At 61.8% G+C, this 19,665-nt stretch overlaps 1 protein-coding gene across 1 annotated transcript; it reads right to left on the reverse strand.

Moving 5' to 3' along the window:
* Positions 1–13: 13 nt before the first annotated feature.
* LRRC56 (leucine rich repeat containing 56) lies at positions 14–18,970 on the reverse strand. The gene is given in 14 exon segments (XM_032358450.1): positions 14–833; positions 1,961–2,061; positions 2,275–2,417; positions 2,626–2,690; positions 2,770–2,946; positions 3,322–3,505; positions 4,295–4,495; positions 4,568–4,664; positions 12,535–12,595; positions 13,199–13,286; positions 16,532–16,614; positions 16,617–16,718; positions 17,174–17,246; positions 18,929–18,970. Coding segments are annotated over 12 exon segments (1,638 nt in total). The 5' UTR covers positions 16,708–16,718; positions 17,174–17,246; positions 18,929–18,970; the 3' UTR covers positions 14–486.
* Between the last annotated feature and the right edge of the window lie 695 nt (positions 18,971–19,665).

Below are 19,665 nucleotides of genomic sequence, written 5' to 3' on the forward strand. Positions count from 1 at the left end.
GGGAGGCGGGCCGTGCTGGCGGCAGCGTTTATTGAGCCAACGTCGCCTACGAAGTAAAGCGCATTCATGTACACCTGAGAGTTGAGAAGGGTTTGCTTGGTTTTGGGATACCCTGCCCCATCCCTGCGTGGGCGAGGAACTGCGCAAATGACCCCCCACCCCCCGGGGATGGGAGGCCTGGCCGCACCCTGGCATCTGGAGAGGGCCTGCCAGAGAGCTGGTGGGCCTCCCTGGAAGGAGCCGGCAGCAGGGCCTGTGCTGGGGACCTGCGCTCTCTTAGCCTGGGCTCTTTCTTGTGCCTGCAGCTGGAGATCCCAACTCCCCACTCCCCGCCACCAAGAAGGGTCTCTCCTTCCTCAAGCCCATTACCCATCCCCCAACACCCCCCCCCCAAGATGCTCTGTGTTCCATGAAGCCAGAGTTCACATGGGGCTCCCACAACCACATTGGGGCTCCTTGGCCCTTGGCAGTGGATGGGGCATTACACTAGGGGTGGAATTGGGCTGGGGTGATAGGGTTCAGGTGCGGCAAGCACGGGAGGCCAGGGGGTCTGGCTGCTGGATCCGTTGCTGGCTTTGGGGCTGGACATCCTTGGGCTGGAGGGCTTGGGCCTGAAGTCACCTCCAGGGCTCTCAGAGGGGCCGTCACTGTAGCCAATCCCTGCCCTAGGCCAGGCCCTTGCCCCAGGCCAGGCCCTAAACTACACAGGGCTCTGAGCCTCCGCCTCCCGGACTGCAGGCCGGTGGAGCCCCAGGAGCTGCTGCTAGAATCAGAAGGCATGGGCATCTTGGGGGGAGAGGGTGTCAGGTTATAGCCCAAGGTCCTGGAAGGCTCTGGAGAACAAGGAAAGACAACATGTCAGACAAGGGACCCCATAGGGATCACTAGGTGTGGTGGGGGTCACCACAGGCAAGGGGGCAATGTCCATGTGGCTCCTCCCCCTAGGCCGCCGCCCCCCCAAGGCAGCCGCCCCCCCAAGGCAGCAACCCTCTCTTCCATTTCCTCTGCTCCCCTCGGAAGCTGTGTCTCTGCAGCCCTGTGACGGCTGGTAGTTGCTGGGGATGCAGAGGCCACAAAACCTGGGTTCTGGTTTTGGGTCACTGGATCCCAGCCCCAAGGGTGTCCCCGGGCCAGGTTCTAAGCCTCTCTATAGAGTGAGCCCCGGCAAACTGGATGGAATAGCCATGGTCGCCCTGTGCCTACTTGGACCTGGCCTGGAGTAGGAGGCTCTGGTACCTTTTTTCCCTGAGTCCCCACTGTCTGTCATCACTCCTTCAGCAGGCTGCCCTGCCTGTTCTCCCTCAAGCCCCGCCCCCCATAACTGACAGCACTTGACTAGCTGGTCTCAGGGCCCACCCTCTCGGCCCCTCCCCCCAGGCACCTGCCAGCACACGGAGGCCAGAGGCTTTGTCTGTCGTGTCCCTGCTCCGTCCTGGCCCTTTGGATTCCCCACCGCGAAGGAGAGCCATTCAGCCAAAGCCCCCTGCTTACAAGACCTCTTCCCAGGCGTGCGCACTCAGTTCTACCAGTCAATCCTGACCCTTCTTTTGGGAAGCCTCCACAGGCTTGCGGTCCTTCCTGTGTTTCTCCCACTCAGCCATGGTCTGTCTGGAGCCAGTGTTCTGAGCCCAGCACAGGCCCCGGGAGCAGAGTAAGAGCAGCACCCTCCCCACCATAGTCTCCCGGCCCATCTGGTGGCCTCTCTCTGCATTGGCCTGTGCTCTGCTCCCTGCCCAGTGGGCCTGTCCTGGCCACTCATTGTCACCCTGCCCACTTCCGGTCCAGACTCCCCGCTCACAACCCCCTGTGACCCCGTGGGCTCAGGGAGGAGGACTTGGGGCTGGAAGCTCTTGAGTGTAAGCAGTGCCCCCCTCAGGAGAGGACTGCCCTGAGTCCCGCTGGGGAAGGGGCCCAAGCTGATGAATGCTGGTGTGGGGCAGTGTTTGGGGTCACTCGATACCTGGGACCGGGCACAGGGTGCCGGAGGGAGTCTTGGGCCTAGACTGGTCCTTCCGTGGGCCACGGGGGGCTACGGCACCTTCCCGCTGGGGCTCCAGGGACCTACCAGGGAGGGGGCTGGAGTGGGGGGAGGGGCCTGCAGCCCTGCCCTTAGAGCCCGTCCCAGATGAGTGTGCCCCTGGGCTGATCCCCCAACCTCAGGCTCCCGTGGCCCGCTCCTCCCGCCCACCTGGTACCAAGGCTGTCCCCGGCCACGACCTCCCACCGCATAGGACACGCGATGGTGGGTCTTGATTGCGGTGGGGGGCTACTCACCGCAGGCGCAGCTCCCTGCAGGCCGGAAGACTAGCCAAGGCCGGGGATTCACTGCTCTCCGCAGGATCGGGCCCTGGGCTGGGGGTACCGGCAGCCAGGTCCTTCAGTCTGGATGGGCGTAGCTGCTCTGGAACCGGCCAGGCCTGGCGAGAGAGGGGGCTGGCTTGAGGTCACAGCCTTCAAGGGGGCTGGGCGGGGAGCCCCCTGAAGACAGAAGGGCTGCTCTGGCTGCTGTAAGAGAGCTGGAGCCTCTGGCCGGCAGTGGCTGTGGGGCAGGGGACTGTCAGGTTGGGATACCGGTCCCCTGCAGATGTCCTGGAGTCCTGACCCAGCTGTGGATAGCAGGCCTACCTGGCACTGGTGCCGACGCTCCCACAGGCCTTTGGTGGGGTTCCCGCAGAGGACTCGACTAGCCCCTGCGGAAGAGGGTGTGGCCAGGTCTGCTTTGGGGTTGAGGGCTACAGGGTCAGCTTCGTGCTGAGATGGGTTCCTTACCATGGGTGAGGTTGCTTGTGTCCCCCTCTGGAGCTGGGTCCTTGGGAAGCAGGCTTTCAGGCAGGGGACCCTCACTGACCAGTACGGAGAGCGGCCATGGCCTGGGGGCCCATGGCTGGGTCTCAGGCAAGGAGAGCTTGGAGCTGAGTCTCTGAATGGGGGCTCCATGGGGACAATCTGTCCGAGGGTCAAAATCAGAGGTCATGGAAACCCACACCAGCTGGCCAGCCCAAGAGCCCCACCCCCCGCCAGAACTGTCCACAGACCAGGGACCCTGCCACCCAGCATCTCTTGTCTGGAGGTCCGCGCCCCACCAGGTGCTGCTCATGGCCTGGGGGCAAGCGTGCAGGGCTCTGGGAACAAAAGGTTAAGGCCAAGATGGGATATGAGATGTGGCTCTCCATCTCTACGAGGCCTAGGGGGGTGCTGGGGGTAGAGAGCTCTCTCCCTGGGGATGGTGGGGGCTGGCAACCTCTTCTGGAGCTCAGCCAGGAAGGGGTCCAGGCTGGGTGAGGCAGCCCTTGCCAGAGGGCTGGTGAGCGGCTGCCGTACCCAGCCCAGGGAGCAGGCCGTCCCGGACGCTGCCTGCCTTGATGGCTTCCTTCACCAGGAGCCAGTCCTGGCCCGGCTTCCGGGAGGCCGACCGGCCTGGGTGCGCAGCCGGCGCCTCGTCCAGGACCCGCAGCTGGGGAATTTGCTTCCGCACCTCCGTCCGGTAGTTGTAGCCCCGGAGCACCTGCAGGGGGGAGGGTGCGGCGGGCCTGGGTCCGGGGGGCCCTTCAGGCCAGCTCTGGCCTGTGGGGCTTTCTCCAGGCCCTCTGTGGGCAAGGCAGGGGAGCTGAGGGTTGGCGATGCCGCCCCACCCTGCCGGGCTGGCCTGGGTCACTCTGAGCCAGCAGGGACTCTGGGGACCCTGGGCTCTCACCCGCATGCAAGCTCACTCTCCAGGCTCACAGCCAGGGCCTGGTGGTGTCCTCTGGCCAGTGGGACTGCCCTGAGCTCAGAGCTGCGGCCCAGCTGGGCAGCCACCTTACATGGGCCCCCCCGCCCCCGCACGGCGCCACGCCTCTCAGGGCAGGAAGCGTGAGCGCCGGGTGTGCAGGGGCAGTGCTGGGGGGTGCGGCTGTGGAGGTTGTGGTGAGCCCCCAGGTGTGAGTGCATTCCCACTGGGGGCACGCCCAGGCCTGCAGGGGATGGAGAGGGTTCCGCCGGCGTGCCTGCGCACGTGCGCGAGTCCATGTGCTGTCTGAACAGACCCCACAGGGCTGTGTTACGGGCTGGGGGCTCTGTGGGGTCTGGTTGGGGCCCAGAGGGTCCCCAGCGATACAAGAGGATGAGCATCATTATGGTGGGCAAGTTCCAGGTGCAGGCGGGCTGTGCCCTGCAGATGTGCCCTGGGGTTGCCCCTGTTGCCCAGCCTGGATGTGGCCCGTGCTCAGGTGGGCAGAGAGGCTGCTGGGACCGCGGGGGACCCCAGAGTGCCTCCCCCTCCGGTGCACGTGCTGCTGGGGGCCCAGAAACACACCTTGTTGGAAGGGCTGGGCCCCGGCCGCAGGCACACCGGGTTGCCCTCCAGGGTGAGTGTGGCCAGCCTCGGGCACAGCCGCAGGTAGCACACCTGCCCCAGGTCCTCCACACTATTGCCCTCCAGGTCCAGCACCTCCAGCTGCTCCAGCAGGCACAGCGGGCTCAGGTCTGAGACGTTGTTGTAGGAGACGTAGAGTTCCTAGGGCATCAGGGGGCTCAGCCGGGACTTGGCCGGGCACCGTCTCCCCAGCCCAGGGCACCAAAGACCCACCTTCAGGGCCAGGAAGGAGCCGATGCCATCCAGGTCGGTCAGGCCGCAGCGAGCCAGCCACAGCACCTGCAAGTGGGCCAGGGAAGTGCCCAGGTCTCTGTAGAGGGTAGGGTTGGCTGGTCAGCGCTGTCTAGGGCTGGAGGGCCATGTCCGTGTCCATGAAGGCCCTGTGCCACGCCTCATGCCCATCCACCACCCACCCCTGGCTCTCTCCAGGTGCAGGGGTGCCTGTGAGCCGTGGCTCATGTGTGGTACCCTCCAGGCCATGGAAGGGGCCCCTGGAGCCCCTGCCCCTCTGCATTCCCTCTTTGCTGCCACTTCCTGGTCTCAAGCATGGGCTAAATCCGCTTTCTTCTGCCCCTGGAGGGCCTGAGGCTGGTGGTGGGGGGAAGAGGGGGGTGGTACCTGCATTGGACAGCTTGGCTGGGCCCCACCTGCTGCCCATTGCAGTGGGGGTGGGCAAGGCGGCCCCTTCCCCAATGGGGTCAGCCCAGGAGCTTCTCCCTTCGTCTGTTTGGCCTTTCTTGTGGACGGCTTCCCCACATACAAACCCTCCACCAGCCAGCTCTGCCCGCAGGACCTCCTCCACCCCTGCCACGGTCAGGCCCCTGCCCAAGCCCTGGACTTGTCCTTGCCACCTCGCTCTCCGCTGTGGATGGGCAGGCCAGGGCTCTTTGGGCCCCACCTCTGCCTGTGGGGTCCTCTTGTCCTCAGTGTCCCCTGACAGGGCGCCGGTCCGGTGTTCAGGTCCTTCTGATTGGCTTCTGGGATGGTCTTGATGGCGTTCCTTCTGTGTCTCCCTGTCCGTGCCACTCACGTGTTGGTCCTCTGAGAACGACCCCCATACCATTGTCTTCTCTGTTCCCTTACCGGTTGTGGCCTTTCCCTCCGCATTCTGGGCCATTTCCTCACTCCAGCCTGGCCCCGACATTGTCTAGTTCTGACGTTAGCATCTGAGGAGTCCGATTGCTTTCTGACCCTTTCTCACGCTGCTCTGCTGGTTCTGAAGATACCGAGACGCCCCGTCTTCTGTGGGGCTCACCGTATCGGCTGAAGGAGTCTGGAAGTCCTACGCCCCTCCCTGCCCTGTTGGTGTCCTCCGGGACCCTTCGTTTTGACCTTTCCCTCTCGTGCTGCAGAGCCCCTGGCATTCCGATTATACTATTAATAGCTTCTCGGGCATTCAGGTTGGGAGCCTCGGTGTGGAATCCTGCGGGGAAGAGCTGAGCCACTGGGGGCCCTGGCGTGGGCGGCTCCCCTGCAGGGGCACGAGGGGGTGGGGGGCGGCGCTGGGGGCAGAGCGGACCTGTGCCGGCGCCCACGCTGGCACGTGCCCCACGCTGGGGCGGGCTGCGTGTCTCCCCGTGTTCCCCGGGGCGCACCCTGCACCCTCGCACGGGGCACTTGGCCCTCGCCCTTCCCCCGCCCCGCTCAAGTGCCCACGTGACACATGATGACATGCGCGGGGCCCCTCTTCCAGTGCACACGCTCCCCAGGGACGTCTGACCCACTTCCCACCTGACCAGCGTCCCCTAGCCTCCAGGACCCCTTAGTCTGTGCCTCCCAGTTACCGAGACGCCTCGTGTATCCACAGCCTGTTGCCCCAAGTGGATTTTCCCGCTGCCTCTGAACTGGCTGAGATTTGTGTCCAGGGACTTCTTCAAGAGGGTTAATTTGACCCCGTGATTGTCCTTGGTCTCACTCCCTCAGAGCCGCTGGCCGCGCATGCAGGTCCCGGTTCATGCCTCTTTTCCACGGTCCTGTCCTCTGGTTTTGAGTGTGTCTGTGGCGCAGACTCAGGAAGACATCATTCCTCTTCTTCCTGAGGGACGAGGTGGTCTATCTCCTCGGCCGCCTCCGAGAGCCATCCTCACGTGGGCGAGTTTGTTCGGTGTGCTGCTGGCCGGTCGCTTCCGATGCCTTCTTCCAGTCTGGAGTTGAAAGTCTTCTTTTATGCCCAATGAGTTTTCCTGAGTCTTTGAGCTTCCGTTCTGTTCTGTGGTTTCCATCTCCTTCTGCAGCGGATGCACGGGTCAGGCCCTCCGTCCCACGGGTGCCCCCAGACTCTGTGCACGCATGGAGAGCTGGGCTCGTGGTTGTCATTCCCGTCTCCTGTGCGATCTCCCTTTCTTTTTTAAAGATTTTATTTATTCATTTGACAGAGAGAGATCACAAGGAGGCAGAGAGGCAGGCAGAGAGAGAGAGGAGGAAGCAGGCTCCCCGCCGAGCAGAGAGCCCGATGCGGGGCTGGATCCCAGGACCCTGCGATCATGCGATCATGACCTGAGCTGAAGGCAGAGGCTTCACCCACTGAGCCCCCAGGCGCCCCCGTGCCTCTCGACAAGGCCTCCCGCAGTTTTGCCGTCAAGTCTGTCTTCGTGTTTGAGCCGCTGTTATTGTTTCGTTCTGTCTGTGCTGCTGGAGAGTCTGGGGACTACGTGCCCAGCTGAAAATGGGGAGTCCCCTTTTTATGGAAGATACAGATTGGGGAATAACGAGTAGATGTTGCCTCATCTCACATTAAATAGGAAAATTACCAAATATTTAGAACTACTGACAACAAAGCATCCAAAATCTGTGAACCCTGCCTGAAGGGGTACGTAAAGAGAAAGAGCCTTCCACACATTTACGTAAAAAACAGTGAAAGTGCTACAACGATGAAGCTGGGCCTTTAGCTCCAAGGGCTAGAAAAAGAACACCACCAAACCGCAAAAAGAACAGGAAGAGGAGACATAATGAAGGCCAGGATGAAAGTCGTGACAGCCAGACGGAACGTGGGGGCGCTGTCGGAGCCCAGACTGCGTTCTTCGGGACGTTAGTGGACGACCTCCAGCCTGACGACGGGGAAGAAGGGTGACTGCCCGGACAGCATCTGAGAGGAGGGGGGTCGCCGGCGGAGCAGTAGTGAAAGAAACAGGAGCTCCCTGCAAGCAGAGCACATGCCCACTGTTTTGGAACCAGAGAAAGCAGCACCCGAAGAAGAGGGACACTGGACGCCGGCCTCCCGGCAACCCTCTGCGTCCTCAGGTCCGGACTGTCTTTGAGAGTAAGTTCTAACGAGCCATCATGGAATAGGCGCTCGATCTTGCACGACGATTTCTCATACAAGAAGTTTGAAAGTTAGAGCAGCCGGGAAGAAGGAGAAGAGGGGTCGGGCCTTGACCCCGGAACCGGAGATGCACAACGCTGGGGGCAAGGGGTGTCCCTCGCGAATGCGGGCGTGAAAATGCCCAGCGAATCGTAGTTGCGTGTTTCGGCGCTTGCAGGGCTCGGCGATTGAGTGTGCCCCGTGCCCTGGGGGCCTCAAGGCGACTCACCGGTGTCTGACCGTGCTGACGGGGCACAGACACTCACACACACGCCCATTCAGGTAAAACGCACACCAACGGTGCCTGCGGCTGTCTTGCTGATACTGAAGACCGTGCTAGAAGGCACGAGGACGAAGCATGAGGGCTGGAAGTGAAAGTCGGCCCTCGACATGCTGATCAGACCCTCACCAAGACAGAAACTCCAACGGAATTAACACACATTTGAATTAATACGAGCTTGGCAGTTTTACTAAGGAGAAAATGAAGACGCACTCTTGCCAGATACAAAGCCCGTGGGGAAACTCAGCCATGTTTCACTGATTTAAAACATGTGTTCTAGGGGCACCTGGGGGGCTCAGTGGGTTACGTGTCTGCCTTCAGCTCAGGTCATGATCCCCGGGGTCCTGGGATCCAGCCTTGCATCGGGCTCCCTGCTTCTCCCTCTCCCGCTCCTGCTTGTGTTCCCCCTCTCGCTGTGTCTCTCTGTCATAAATAAATAAAATCTTGAAAAAAAAAGTGTTCTGGGGGCGCCTGGGTGGCTCAGTGGGTTAAGCCTCTGCCTTCGGCTCAGGTCATGATCCCAGGGTCCTGGGATCGAGTCCCGCATCGGTCTCTCTGCTCAGCAGGGAGCCTGCTTCCTCCTCTCTCTCTGCCTGCTTGTGATTTCTCTCTCTGTGTCAAATAAGTAAAAAAGAAAAATCTTTTAAAAAAAAGGTTTTCCAGGGTGCCTGGGTGGCTCAGTGGGTTGAGCCTCTGCCTTCGGCTCGGGTCGTGATCTCAGGGTCCTGGGATCGAGTCCCGTGTCGGGCTCTCTGCTCGGCGGGGAGCCTGCTTCCTCCTCTCTCTCTGCCTGCCTCTCTGCCTACTGTGATCTCTGCCTGTCAAATAAATAAATAAAATCTTAAAAAAAAATGTTTTCCAAATCAACATAATGTTTCTGTATGCTTGTAAGAGTCAACCAGAAAATGCAGCAGGGACAGGACCTCACTCATGGTTATAAAACTACTGTAAATGTCTGGGAATTACTTCGTTCTGGTTTAAGGGAACTTTTGCTTCATAGAGTGCGGGTGTCCTGCCCCATTCCAAGTGGCCGTGGGGAAGGTGGGGGGACGGGTCCTGGTGAGCCCACGCCAGTTCCAGTTCCATGGTCCTCCAAGCAGCTGGTGTTCAAGGGTGTGCACATGCCACGGTTCTGCCCAAAAAAACATAGGAAGGATGCCGGGAACCTGCTTGTTCTTACGAGTAGACACAGGAGGTCGCATCCCTGTCACAGGATGAATTGTGTCTCCCGCACCCCCACCGATGTGCGTGTGTTGAAGCCCTAAGCCCCGGCAGCCCAGGATGTGACTTTATTCTGAGCTGCTGTTGTTGCAGATATAGTTCGTTAAGAGGAGCTCACACTCCCTGGGGCTAACAATACATTATATGTTAATTAAAAAAAAAAAAAGAGCTCATACTGGGGTGGGTCCTTATGCTTATGTACCTTACGGTACTTATGCACCTTATGGTACTGCTGGTGCCATCTGGGTCCTTATGAACAGGAGACCCAGGGTGCATGGACGAGACGGCAGAGACTGGGCTGCGTCTGCACGTCAAGGGAACGTGGAGGCCAGCCAGCAAAGCCCCACAGGAGGACAGGGGAATGAGGTGGGTTCCTGCTCAGCCTCGGAAGGAGCCGTGGCTGTCCACCCCGATCCTGACCTCCGGCCTCTCCGACTGGGCAGGGATGACTCCCACCGCCAGTTCGTGGGGTTTTGCTCAGCAGAAATCTGACATTCCCCCCCGGCCACTAGCGCAAGGGATGCCTGAGCCTGCGGATGCGTCGGGTCCTGGGAGGGGCGTGCAGGAGTCAGACACGGGCTCACTCGCTGTGGGGAGACCGGCTGAATGAACCGAGCCCAAGAGCCAGCGCTGGGCTTCTCATGGGCTCCACGGGGGTCGGGCTTCTCAGCGCTGAGAACTGGGTTTGGCCCAGAGCACGGCTGGACCCAGGTTTCTGTGACGGAAATCTAACTGATAACAAGCTTCACAGGCAAGTTGAAAGATGCTCTTAAGCATATAAAAGAACGCAGGAATGGAGAGTGATAGCATATTTGGGCATGAAGATGGCTTAGCAAATAACCCAAGTTAGCACGTGAATCTTCTGTAATTCCCAAAAGGAACTCCAGACAGAGTCCCGTGTGCGAGACCCAAGATCGGTTCGTAAACTCCAAGTGTGGCACCTGTTCAGGAGCAGCTGGGCTGCTCCGGGGAAAGGAAGCCGAGATGAGGGCATCAGACGCGGATCACTGGACTCAGAGCCCCACCAACGCCAAGCGGGGCCTTGGGGCAGGGACAGACCAACAGATGAGACAGAGAGCCGGCAGTCACATCCACTCCTGGGCCCCCGAAAGGGCAGAGTGGCGCCCTAGCCCGCAGGTGAGCGGGGATCGCGGGGCAGAGGGTGTCGGGAAGACAGACTCACTTCACGGCGGCAAGGAAAACCGGGTCCCAGCCTCACGCCACGACCGAAGGCGACCTCACAGGTGAGTCGGAGCAAAGACCCAAGCGGAAAAGGCGAGACCATGAAAGTGAGTAAGAGGAAAAGCAGCCCCCGACCTTGGGGTGGGAAGGAGCTTCTTCAGCAAGACCCCGATCACCAAGCAAAATCGATGCAACAGACCAAAACGAAAGTTTCGGCTCAGATGAAGGTGGGCTCGGGGGGTTCACGGGGGTGGGGAGGCGCCTTGCCGTGTGAAGCCCGGACAGGCCACACAGGGACCAGGAAGCAGCGAGTGGACGGGCCCCTCCTGAGGGACTGCGGAGCGAGCCCCGATGGTGTCGGTGGGAGACACACACACGGCTCAGTTAACAACTCGTTAGCGGGCGGCAAGCAGCGTTCTCCGAGCCGGCCGGGGCCGAGTTCTCTCTCAGCTTCCACTGGACAGACAGACACTACGTTGAAAACTGTTTTCTAGTTCTTGATATCCTGCCTGAGATTTGATTTTTGTTTTTTTAAGTAATGGCTGCGCCCACCATGGGGCTCGCAGTCTGGACCCTGAGGTCCGGAGCTGTGCGCTCCTCCCCGGGCCAGCCAGGCTTCCCTCCTGCCTGGGATTCCAGCGTCCTGAACGCGGCTGTCACCAGCTAAGTCGTGACGGGAGCTTCCCGGACTGTCAGACTCAATCAGTTTCCGTTTACGGACTTCTGTCCACCTTCAGCCCGTGGACTTTAGCAAATGTCCTGTGGCCGAGCCTCCGCATTTGGTAACGGAAGGAACCACGAGACGCATCATGTTTCTCACTGTTCTCATCAAGGCACAGAACAGGTTTTCTTGTACTTTGTGATCGAATCATTTCTCCTGGAATTGAGTCTTCTGTGTTGTCACAAGTGGTGGGTCATACTTCCTAAATCTTCAATGCCTTCTGCTGCTCCTTGTGACCTCCTGCTTTCGTGCTCCCAAAGTACCTTCCTCCTCGTTGAGCTAATCTGTACGGCTTCACGAGGAAGGATAAATGCGATGAAGCTGTCAGAACATTGCTTAACCACGCATGTGGGGCATCTCCGAGGCCCCGTTTCCAGACGCTCCCACGGCCTCGGTGGGAACGCGCCAGGCCGCGGCTCCCTGACAGCAGCTTCTCTGCTCTGGGGGCCACGCGGTCTTCTGGCTTTCTTTGCTTCCATTTCCAGGCCTTCAGGTGTTTTATTATATTCTTTTCGATGATTTTTTAAAGATTTTATTGACGTAGTTGTTGGAGTGAGCGAGCGAGTAAGCACCTGAGCGGGGGGAGCAGCAGAGGCAGAGGGAGAAGCAGGCTCCCCGCTGAGCAGGGAGCCCCATGGGGGATTTGATCCCATGAACCTGAGATCAGGACCGGAGCTGAAACCAAAAGTCAGACGCCTCACTGACTGAGCCACCCGGGCGCCCCAAATCAGCGGTGTCTTTGTGCAGCTCATTTTGCTTGAACACCTGAAACTGTCTGAGAGTAACTGGGCTTTGTTCTTTCCAGCCAGTGACATTCATCTGTCCTTAGTTTTGAATTTTGTCTTTTAAATTGATTATTAAAGTGCTGTTGGGGCATCTGGGTGGCTCAGCAGTTAAGTGTCTGCCTTCGGCTCAGGTCAGGATCCCGGGGTCCTGGAGTCGAGCCCCGCATCGGGCTCTCTGCTCGGCAGGAGCCTGCTTCTCCCTCTCCTTCTCCCCCTTGTGCTCCCTCTCTTGCTGTGTCTCTGTCAAATAAATAAATAGAATCTTAAAAAAAAAAGTGCTATCGTGTTTTACGTGAGGCCGTGCTGGTCTTGCTGGGCACAAGGGCTGACAGGGACCAGCCTAAGCCCCCCCAGGCTCCCTGCCCAAGTGGTACAGGGGTGCCCCCAAACCCTGAAGGCGTGGGTGGCATTGGGGCACCCACCCGAGACCTCTTGCTGGCTCAGGACCCTCTGTGAAAGGTCGGGGGCACCTCCCAGGCACCCCACAGTCTGTTGACCTGGGTGGTCGGCCTGACACTGACCACCTGGGCGGCATGGACCTCCACCCAGCTGGGGGCGGGTGACACAAGCTGCATGTATCCAATGCAGTCAGGCTGGAAGTGTGGGCATTAGGGCTGGGAGAGGGACACCGCAGGACACCTAGGAGCCCTTCTGTGGGGACCCTCCGCCCCTGGCCAGAGGGGCACTCACCGCACGGAGCCCAGGCAGCTGCCGTTCAGCTTCAGCTGGCCGAGGTTGGGCAGGTGCACCCCTGTGCGCCATGGGAGGGAGCGGTGGGTGACCAGGCCGCACTCCTGCAACTGCACTCTCAGCACCCTCCAGAGGCATCCGTGCCCCACTGGGCTGTCCTGGTGCAGCCTCGGCCTCAGGTGGGTGCGGGAGGTATGCCTGAGTGGAGCGGGCCACCCGGAGGCCGAGAGGCCATGGGACTCGCAAGTCTGCTTGGAGCAGGGGAGCCTCATTGGCATGGGTGGGGTCACCACAGCTTGGGTCCTGCCCCTGAGCCACAGGGCCAGCCCCGGGCACCCCAGACCATCGCCTCTGTCAGCTCGCAGCACTGTGCCAGAGCACAAGAAACCCCTGGCTGGTGTCCCCGTGTACCCCAAAGCCCCTGATCCCTTAAAGAGGGGTGCAGGTGGACCCGCGGGGTGTAGGAAGGGTCTGTGGGGTGCAGGGCAGTCTCGTAGGGCACAGGGCAGGTCCGCGGGGTGCAGGGGTACAAAGACCAGAGCCTGGCTGGTCACACTGGGGTGGATGGGCCCTCAGAGAGGAGTCCGAGCTCGCTAGGGCGTGGCGTGGACGGGGGCATGGCGTGGCCAGGGAGGGCGTGGCGTGGCCAGGGAGGGGCTCTCACCGAAGTTTCCCAGGCTGTTCTCACGAGTGTTGACACACATTTCCAGCATGCTCACCAGTCGAAGGTCATCTACCTGGGCCAGGGCCCGCTGCAGAAATCGATGACGGGTCAGTCGTGTGGACTGGACAGGGGTCACTCCCTCCCCGTGACGTCCCTGCCCTTGGCCATGGGGCTGGGACAGGCGGCACACATTTCCCTGCCTCGTCTCTGCTGACCTTAGCCGCAGACGGCGCAGGCTGGTGGGGATGAGAGCACGGGGTATGAAAAGAGACAGTACCCGTGCTTGGCGGGGGGCATCTGCAGAGTTGGGCCTGAGGGCCAGTGTCCCCGCCAGACCCATGGAACGGGCCCCCATATAACAGAGGGTTTAGGACCGGTTTGGGAGGCCGATGTGAGCGCTGCTGGGGCTGAAAAGACAGATGTGTGCATCGTGCGGCAATGGAGTGTCCCATGGGGTGGCCGGATGGCAGAAAACGTGCGTGAGGAACTCGTCACGTAAGGCTCCAGGAGACACAGGGCTCCGAGGGAAGGGAGGGCGCTCGGAGATGTGGGACCGCAGGTCTGGAAGATAAGGTCACATCTCCATTCCAATCAGCCAAAGAAAAGGCCAAGGAGGTCGGCAGGACGGGTGACTGTGCGGGTCTGTCTTGGGAGCAGGCTGGGGTGCTCTGCACCTGCTACCCCTGCAGAGGCTCTGGGGCTCTCAGGGGAGGCCTCCAGGGAGCTGGTGACCCCGTTTTCAGTGGCTGAGTCGCAGAGAGGTGTGTCCAGACCCCGTCTCAGGCTCTTGGCAGCCGGTGTCACTGGACTCTACCATGTTGAAAATCAGGTGTGGTGACCTCTGACCTCTGACCAGCGAGCCACGGCCCAGACTGGGGCTCACAGGGACCGTGTTCTCCAGGTAGGAGCTGGCCAGAGAAGGAAGGAGGCCCCAGGATGGACAGAAGCCATGATAGGGACAACAATCTATGGTGTAGTGTGTTCCCAGCACGTGGGGCCCAAACATGTGTCCAGTGGGCCCCCAGACCCCTCCTCAAGGGGGAGAGGCTGGTGAGTCACCCTGCTGTTCCCACCGTGCAGGCTGGCCGTGGGGCCACACTGGGCTTCATGCTTGCCCGAATCCTTCTTCAGATGTGCCCAATGCAAACATTTTCTCCCAAGACGCTGGGCTCACCTGATGTGTGGTTAATGGGGACTTGGCGGTGTGGAGGCTCGGGGGGTGTGGGGGCAGGTGGGCCGTTGCTCACACTTGTCCCTGCTCCCCTGAATCCGAACGGTCGTCTGTTTCTGCCCAGTGATAACACGGACCCCAGAGCAGGTGGCCTTATGCATGCTGGGCTTGGCCCAGGGAGCCCTCAAGTGTGCACCTGGGTTCACCTGCTGCTTCCCCCCAGGTGTTGACCATAAACAGGGCTGCCCCACATGGCCCCCTTAGCCTGGATCCCAGTGGGAACCTGCCGGGCAGACCCCAAGCCTGAGGACAGACACCTCATCGCAGCCAGAACCTGGGCGGTCTGTGGTCAGCGTTGTGTGTCCGCAGATGACAGATACGGAGACGCGCCAGGCCCAGGTGCTGGGGAAGGCTGCCCAAGGGACAGCTGCGGGGGGCCTCGGTGTCAGCAGGGCCCACCTGACGTGCTGTGGGTAGGCGCTGCCCCGAGGATGATGGGGGTGTCCAAGCGGATCTGCGGGAACAGAGTCACGATGCTGTTTGCACCCCAACTAGCCCGATTCTGTAGGGCTCCCGGGCCGTACAAAGCCTTCTGAGCGGCAGGGACATCCCCCACCCTCCGTCTGAGGAAGATAGTGACCATACACACTTCTGCAGGGACACCCCCTGTTGGGCACTGTCTTCCACGAACGAGCATAAAATGGAAAGGGAATGAAACAGAGAGTCCAGTGAACCCCAGGAAAGTGCAGCTCCCGCCCTGGCTCCCAGCGTGTGATTCCAGGTGGGTGACAAGGCTTGGTCCCCCTCCGGGTCCAGCTAGGGTGCGGTGGGGGGGCCTGCCCCTACCCGCACCTTGCTCCTGGCACTGACCGGCACGGCCAGGCTGGACCCTCCCTGTCCTGCTGTCCGGAGAAGGGAGTTCTGTCCCCAGCCAGCTGCTCTGTCCAGCAGATGAGACCCCAGCTCTGTGCATGGGTCAGCCAGTGCCCGGAGTGCCTTCGCAGGTCAGCCTGTAGTCCGTGCAGCCAGGTGTCCCCTGTGGCTCCAGGAGGGCCCCTCTAACAAGCCCACCTGTGGTGTCTGAACCAGGCCTCCTATGTGCAGAGGGACAGGGGATTCCAGAGCTGGCCGGTGCAGGGGTGGGCCTGTCTCTGTCCCACAGCTGAGCAGCTGGTGGGAGGGCCGTCCTGATGGACTCCAAGTTGGATCAAGCCCCTGGGAAGGTAGGGGCCTGTGGGCATGGCTGAAGGGCCGTGCACACAGAGGAGCTGGCTTGGAGCCTGGGGAGGGAGCCCGGCAGGAGTGTCGCCCCCACCTTCCCTGATCAGTGGGATGCTTCTCTGTGAGTCAGCTGGTCAGGAAGGCAGGCAGGGACCTCAGGCAGCCAGGCTCCTTTCTGCATGCTGGTGAGCATGTCACCTTTGAGTCTCCAAGGGACCCCTCCCCGGGCACTGCACCTTCTTACCCTGTGCAAGGGTGGGTGTGGGCCTGAGGGCTGCCTGGGCAGTGCCTGGACCCTGGGCAGTGCCTGGACCCGGTGGGACCTGCCGCCTCAGCATGGCCAACAGTGGGTGTGGAGTTGCCCAGAGGGGTTGCTGGGTGGGAACCTGGAGTCAAGAAGGCTCTGCATCTCCCAGTGGGCCACAGGATGGGAGTGGGGGGCAGCAGCAACCCCCCCACCAGGTTTGGGAGAAAGCCTTCCCCAGCTGCCCCCGACACAGTCAGTGGGACCCTGGAGCAGCTGCCGCTTCGCCAGCCCGCCCTGGACGGCAGGGGACCCTCTCTTTGCTTGTGTTTTCGATGAGGGGAGGTTTGCCCCTTCCGTGCACCTGGCCCTGTCTGCCGCCCAGCCGCCCACCAGAATGGCGCTACTCCAACAGGGGGCTTCTGGGGTTCACGGAGTGGTTCCCGGCACCAGGAGAACACTTGGGAGTTCCTGCCGAGCTCACGCCCTCGGGCGTCCTGAGTGCCTGGGGGCCATCGGTGTCACCAGGCCCCTGGGGCTGGCCCTGAGGGTGAGGCAGTTCTGGGGACGAAGCGGGGCTGAAAGCGGCCCTCAGTCAGGCAGGGCTCGGTGGGCTGCCGATCGAGCGCAGGCTGGACGTGCCCAGGCTGCCCCATCGCACCCCTGTGGCCTAAGCCCTCCACCCCTCAGCACTCACCAGCCGGGCAGGTGACAGGGACTCATCGTCCAGCCCCTCGGCACACCTGTCCCTGGGGCGGCCTGGGTCCTTGCTCTGTGGGCGGGGGTCTGCAGGCCTTGCCAGCTCAGCTCCCGCACCGGGACCGTGGCCGCGCTTGGCCGAGGCCCGTGGGCTCTGTCCCAGGCCTGGGCCATTCACATCCAACCTGCGTGGACAGGCAGAGGGCAAAGCCACTAAGCCTTTGCTCTTCCCCCTGGCTGGGACCGCGCGCAGCAAGGCTCTGGGGGCTGCCTGGCTCACCCTGCCTGGCTCTGAAGGGGCTCTCACTCACTCGGTCTCAGCCTGCCAGGGGACTCGTGGTGGCCTCACCATTGCCCACTCAGCCTTAGCTCTCACCCACTGGGGTCTGGGCGGGTCACCTCCTTGTGTTTCTACCCATCCTTCAGGGTCCACAGCAGGAACTCCCCTATCTGAGGTCCTGCCCAGGCTGTGCGTCTGAGGGGAGGCCCCAGGTCATGTTCGCCCTGTCAGCTGGGGCCAGCAGCAAGCCCTTGGCTCAGGCCCTGTGCTGTGTGTCTCCACCAATGATCTCCAGGCCTGGGGGCCCAGGGTCAGGCTCTCAAGCATTCCCCACATCCCTCTGCCCACTGAGCCCCTCACCTGGAGGCAGCTGCCTTTTCCCACCACGGGTCAAACATCCAGACAAGGCAGTAGCATGTGTCTTCGGTGACACCTGCAGGAGAGAGCCATGGTAGCCTCCTGGCCAGGGCATTTGGGACAGGCCAGGCTGAGGCCATAGGGCCAGGTGTGGAGGTGGTCAGGGCTGTCCCTATGGGCACTGGCCCTCAGGTCCTTTGATCATCCTGATGGGGGACCTGGACTGGCTGATGAGGAACAGTCAGGTGGTGACTAATGCCATCCTCTCTCCAAAAGGGGTCCCAGGTCTGTCAGTCTGTACTGTCTCTCACGGGTGGGCCTCCCTGGCACCTTGTCCCTCTGGAGCCCCCTCAGCCCCAGGCTCCAAGGGATGTTGTCCAGTGTGTCCCTGGACACCTGCATGAGGTGTGCCTGGAATTGCCCCTTAAAGGTGCAGATGCCTGGCCTGACCCCTGGCCCTGGAGCCATCTCTAGGGTTAGAGCCAGAAGTTTGCCTGGAATGATCTGGGCACTTCCCTCCAACTTGGGTTGAGGCCTCGCTGACCACTGCACCTGTCTTACCCCTGCCCTTCCTGGATTTACTTTCCCGAGAAGTTTGACACGTTCTGTTCTACAGCTCATTCTCTGGAGTGAGCACTGCACCCCAGACGAGTGGGCCCTCTGCGGGCAGCGTGCTTGCCTGCTGTGTCCGCATGTGCGGAAGGGGGGCTCTCCCCCACCCGCTGGAGGAATTGGTGGGTGTGGTGGGGGCACAGGCCGGCACTGCTCTTCTCTCTCAGCCCCCTGGATGCATTAAGCTGTGCCCTCTCGCTCCTGCCTGGGGCTGGGAGAGCAGCCAGCGGGGCTTTCGCAGAAGCCTTGGAAGGGGCTGCTGAGCCCTGGGACAAGCTGCTCAGGCTCTGTGTGCCTCAGTGGCCTCATCTGGAAAGTGATCTGTACCCTGAGGGTCCAAGGAGGTCAAGGCCGTGCAGGTGAGCCCCCACATACAGACTCCCAGGGTTTCCAGGCAGGATTTCTTTCCACAGGTTCCCTCTGCTGTCTGCCTTTCTCCAGCTGGTGAAAAGCCCAAACCTGGCAGAAGGGCCCCCGCCACTGTGCCTCCCGGGAAGCGCTGCCTGCCCTCATCCCAGCCTTGGATGTATAAGCTGGTCAGGCTGTAGTCCCAGGATGCCTCTGGGCATCATCATGAGCTGAGCGCACTGCCTTCCCTTCTGTGCCCGACAGCGGATCGCTAGAGGTCCTACCCTGCCCCTGCCCCGCGTACTGGTCCTGTCTAGCCCAAGGGTCTTGGGGTCCAAGAAGCCAGGCCTGGGCTGGTAGCCGCAGCTCCCTTGTAAACACTGTCCCCTCCCATTCCTGCCCTGGCTGGAACTGTCCATTCATGGCCCTGCTCCCACCCTGCTCTGCCCCTCTGGGAGCCCCACAAACCTCCCCAGCTGGGAACCTGCGGGCCTGTGTCCACAGGCTAATGCCAACCCCTGGCCTGGGTCATCAGCTCTCCGGGTCCCCTGCACGACTCCACCCCTTCACCTCAGAGTAGAGGGGCTCGGAGGGCAGGGCCTGGCCCCTCCTAGGTCCCCACTATGGAAACACCCAGAGCAGAGTCTGGGTCCCAGCCTCCCTCCCCCCCGCAGGCGCAGGGCCTTGAGCCCTTCGAAGCATGGCTAGGGGTGTGGGCGGGGCCCCTGAAGGACCAGACTGGACATCTAGGGGTACCACCGGGACGGCCCAAAGCCCATAGGCGTGCTTGGCTCTCACCTGCGGGGTCGGTCCCGGTGCCACCGCCCTGGGCGCCCTCCGCTGCCGGGCGCTCACTCCGACTCGGGGTCGTTCTTCCGGTGGCAGGGTTGCGGGGCCGGGGCGCCATGGCAACGAGGCCGGAGCCTTATTTGAATGCTAAAATATTCAGGAGTCCGCGGGAACCTCCGGGCTCGGCCACGCCCCTTAGCAACGGTTGCCAGGGCAGGCCGGCGGGGCGGGGCAGCAGCCTACCGGGTTGGGATCTGGAGGGCTCGGCCCCACGCGGTAGGCGCCCTGTGCGCTGGGCGGGAGCCAGGGGGCGGAGGTGAAAGGCCGTCCAGCCGCTGGGGTGGAGGGGTGGGGCGGCGAGGAGGCTGGGCCGCGGCCAGGCTGGGGGTCAGCCCCTGCAAAGGCAGTGTCTGGTGCAGAGCAGCGCCCACCTTTCCCGGCTGGGAGGGTCGTCCCTGAGGTCCCGGCCTTCAGAGATGTACACTCGCCTCCCAGTGTGGTCGATGCCAAAACAAAAGGAAGCGCCATGGGAAAGGATCCCCCGAAGAGGAGGGAAACGCAGATCTGGACACCGGAGGGGAATTTGGAGTGTCCATGCTCCCGAGGGACGCCGCCACCCGCTCCTGTTTATGCGCGCCAGGCGCGAATCCCGCCCTGTTCTAGACTGCCACGGCACGTGGGGTCGGTGATGCGGTGCGGCGGGGGCGGCCCCTGAAGGGGTCCGCCAAGGTCACGGCCTGCAGTGG

This window comes from Mustela erminea, chromosome 9 (assembly GCF_009829155.1).
Source record: "Mustela erminea isolate mMusErm1 chromosome 9, mMusErm1.Pri, whole genome shotgun sequence".
Classification (NCBI taxonomy): domain Eukaryota; kingdom Metazoa; phylum Chordata; class Mammalia; order Carnivora; family Mustelidae; genus Mustela; species Mustela erminea.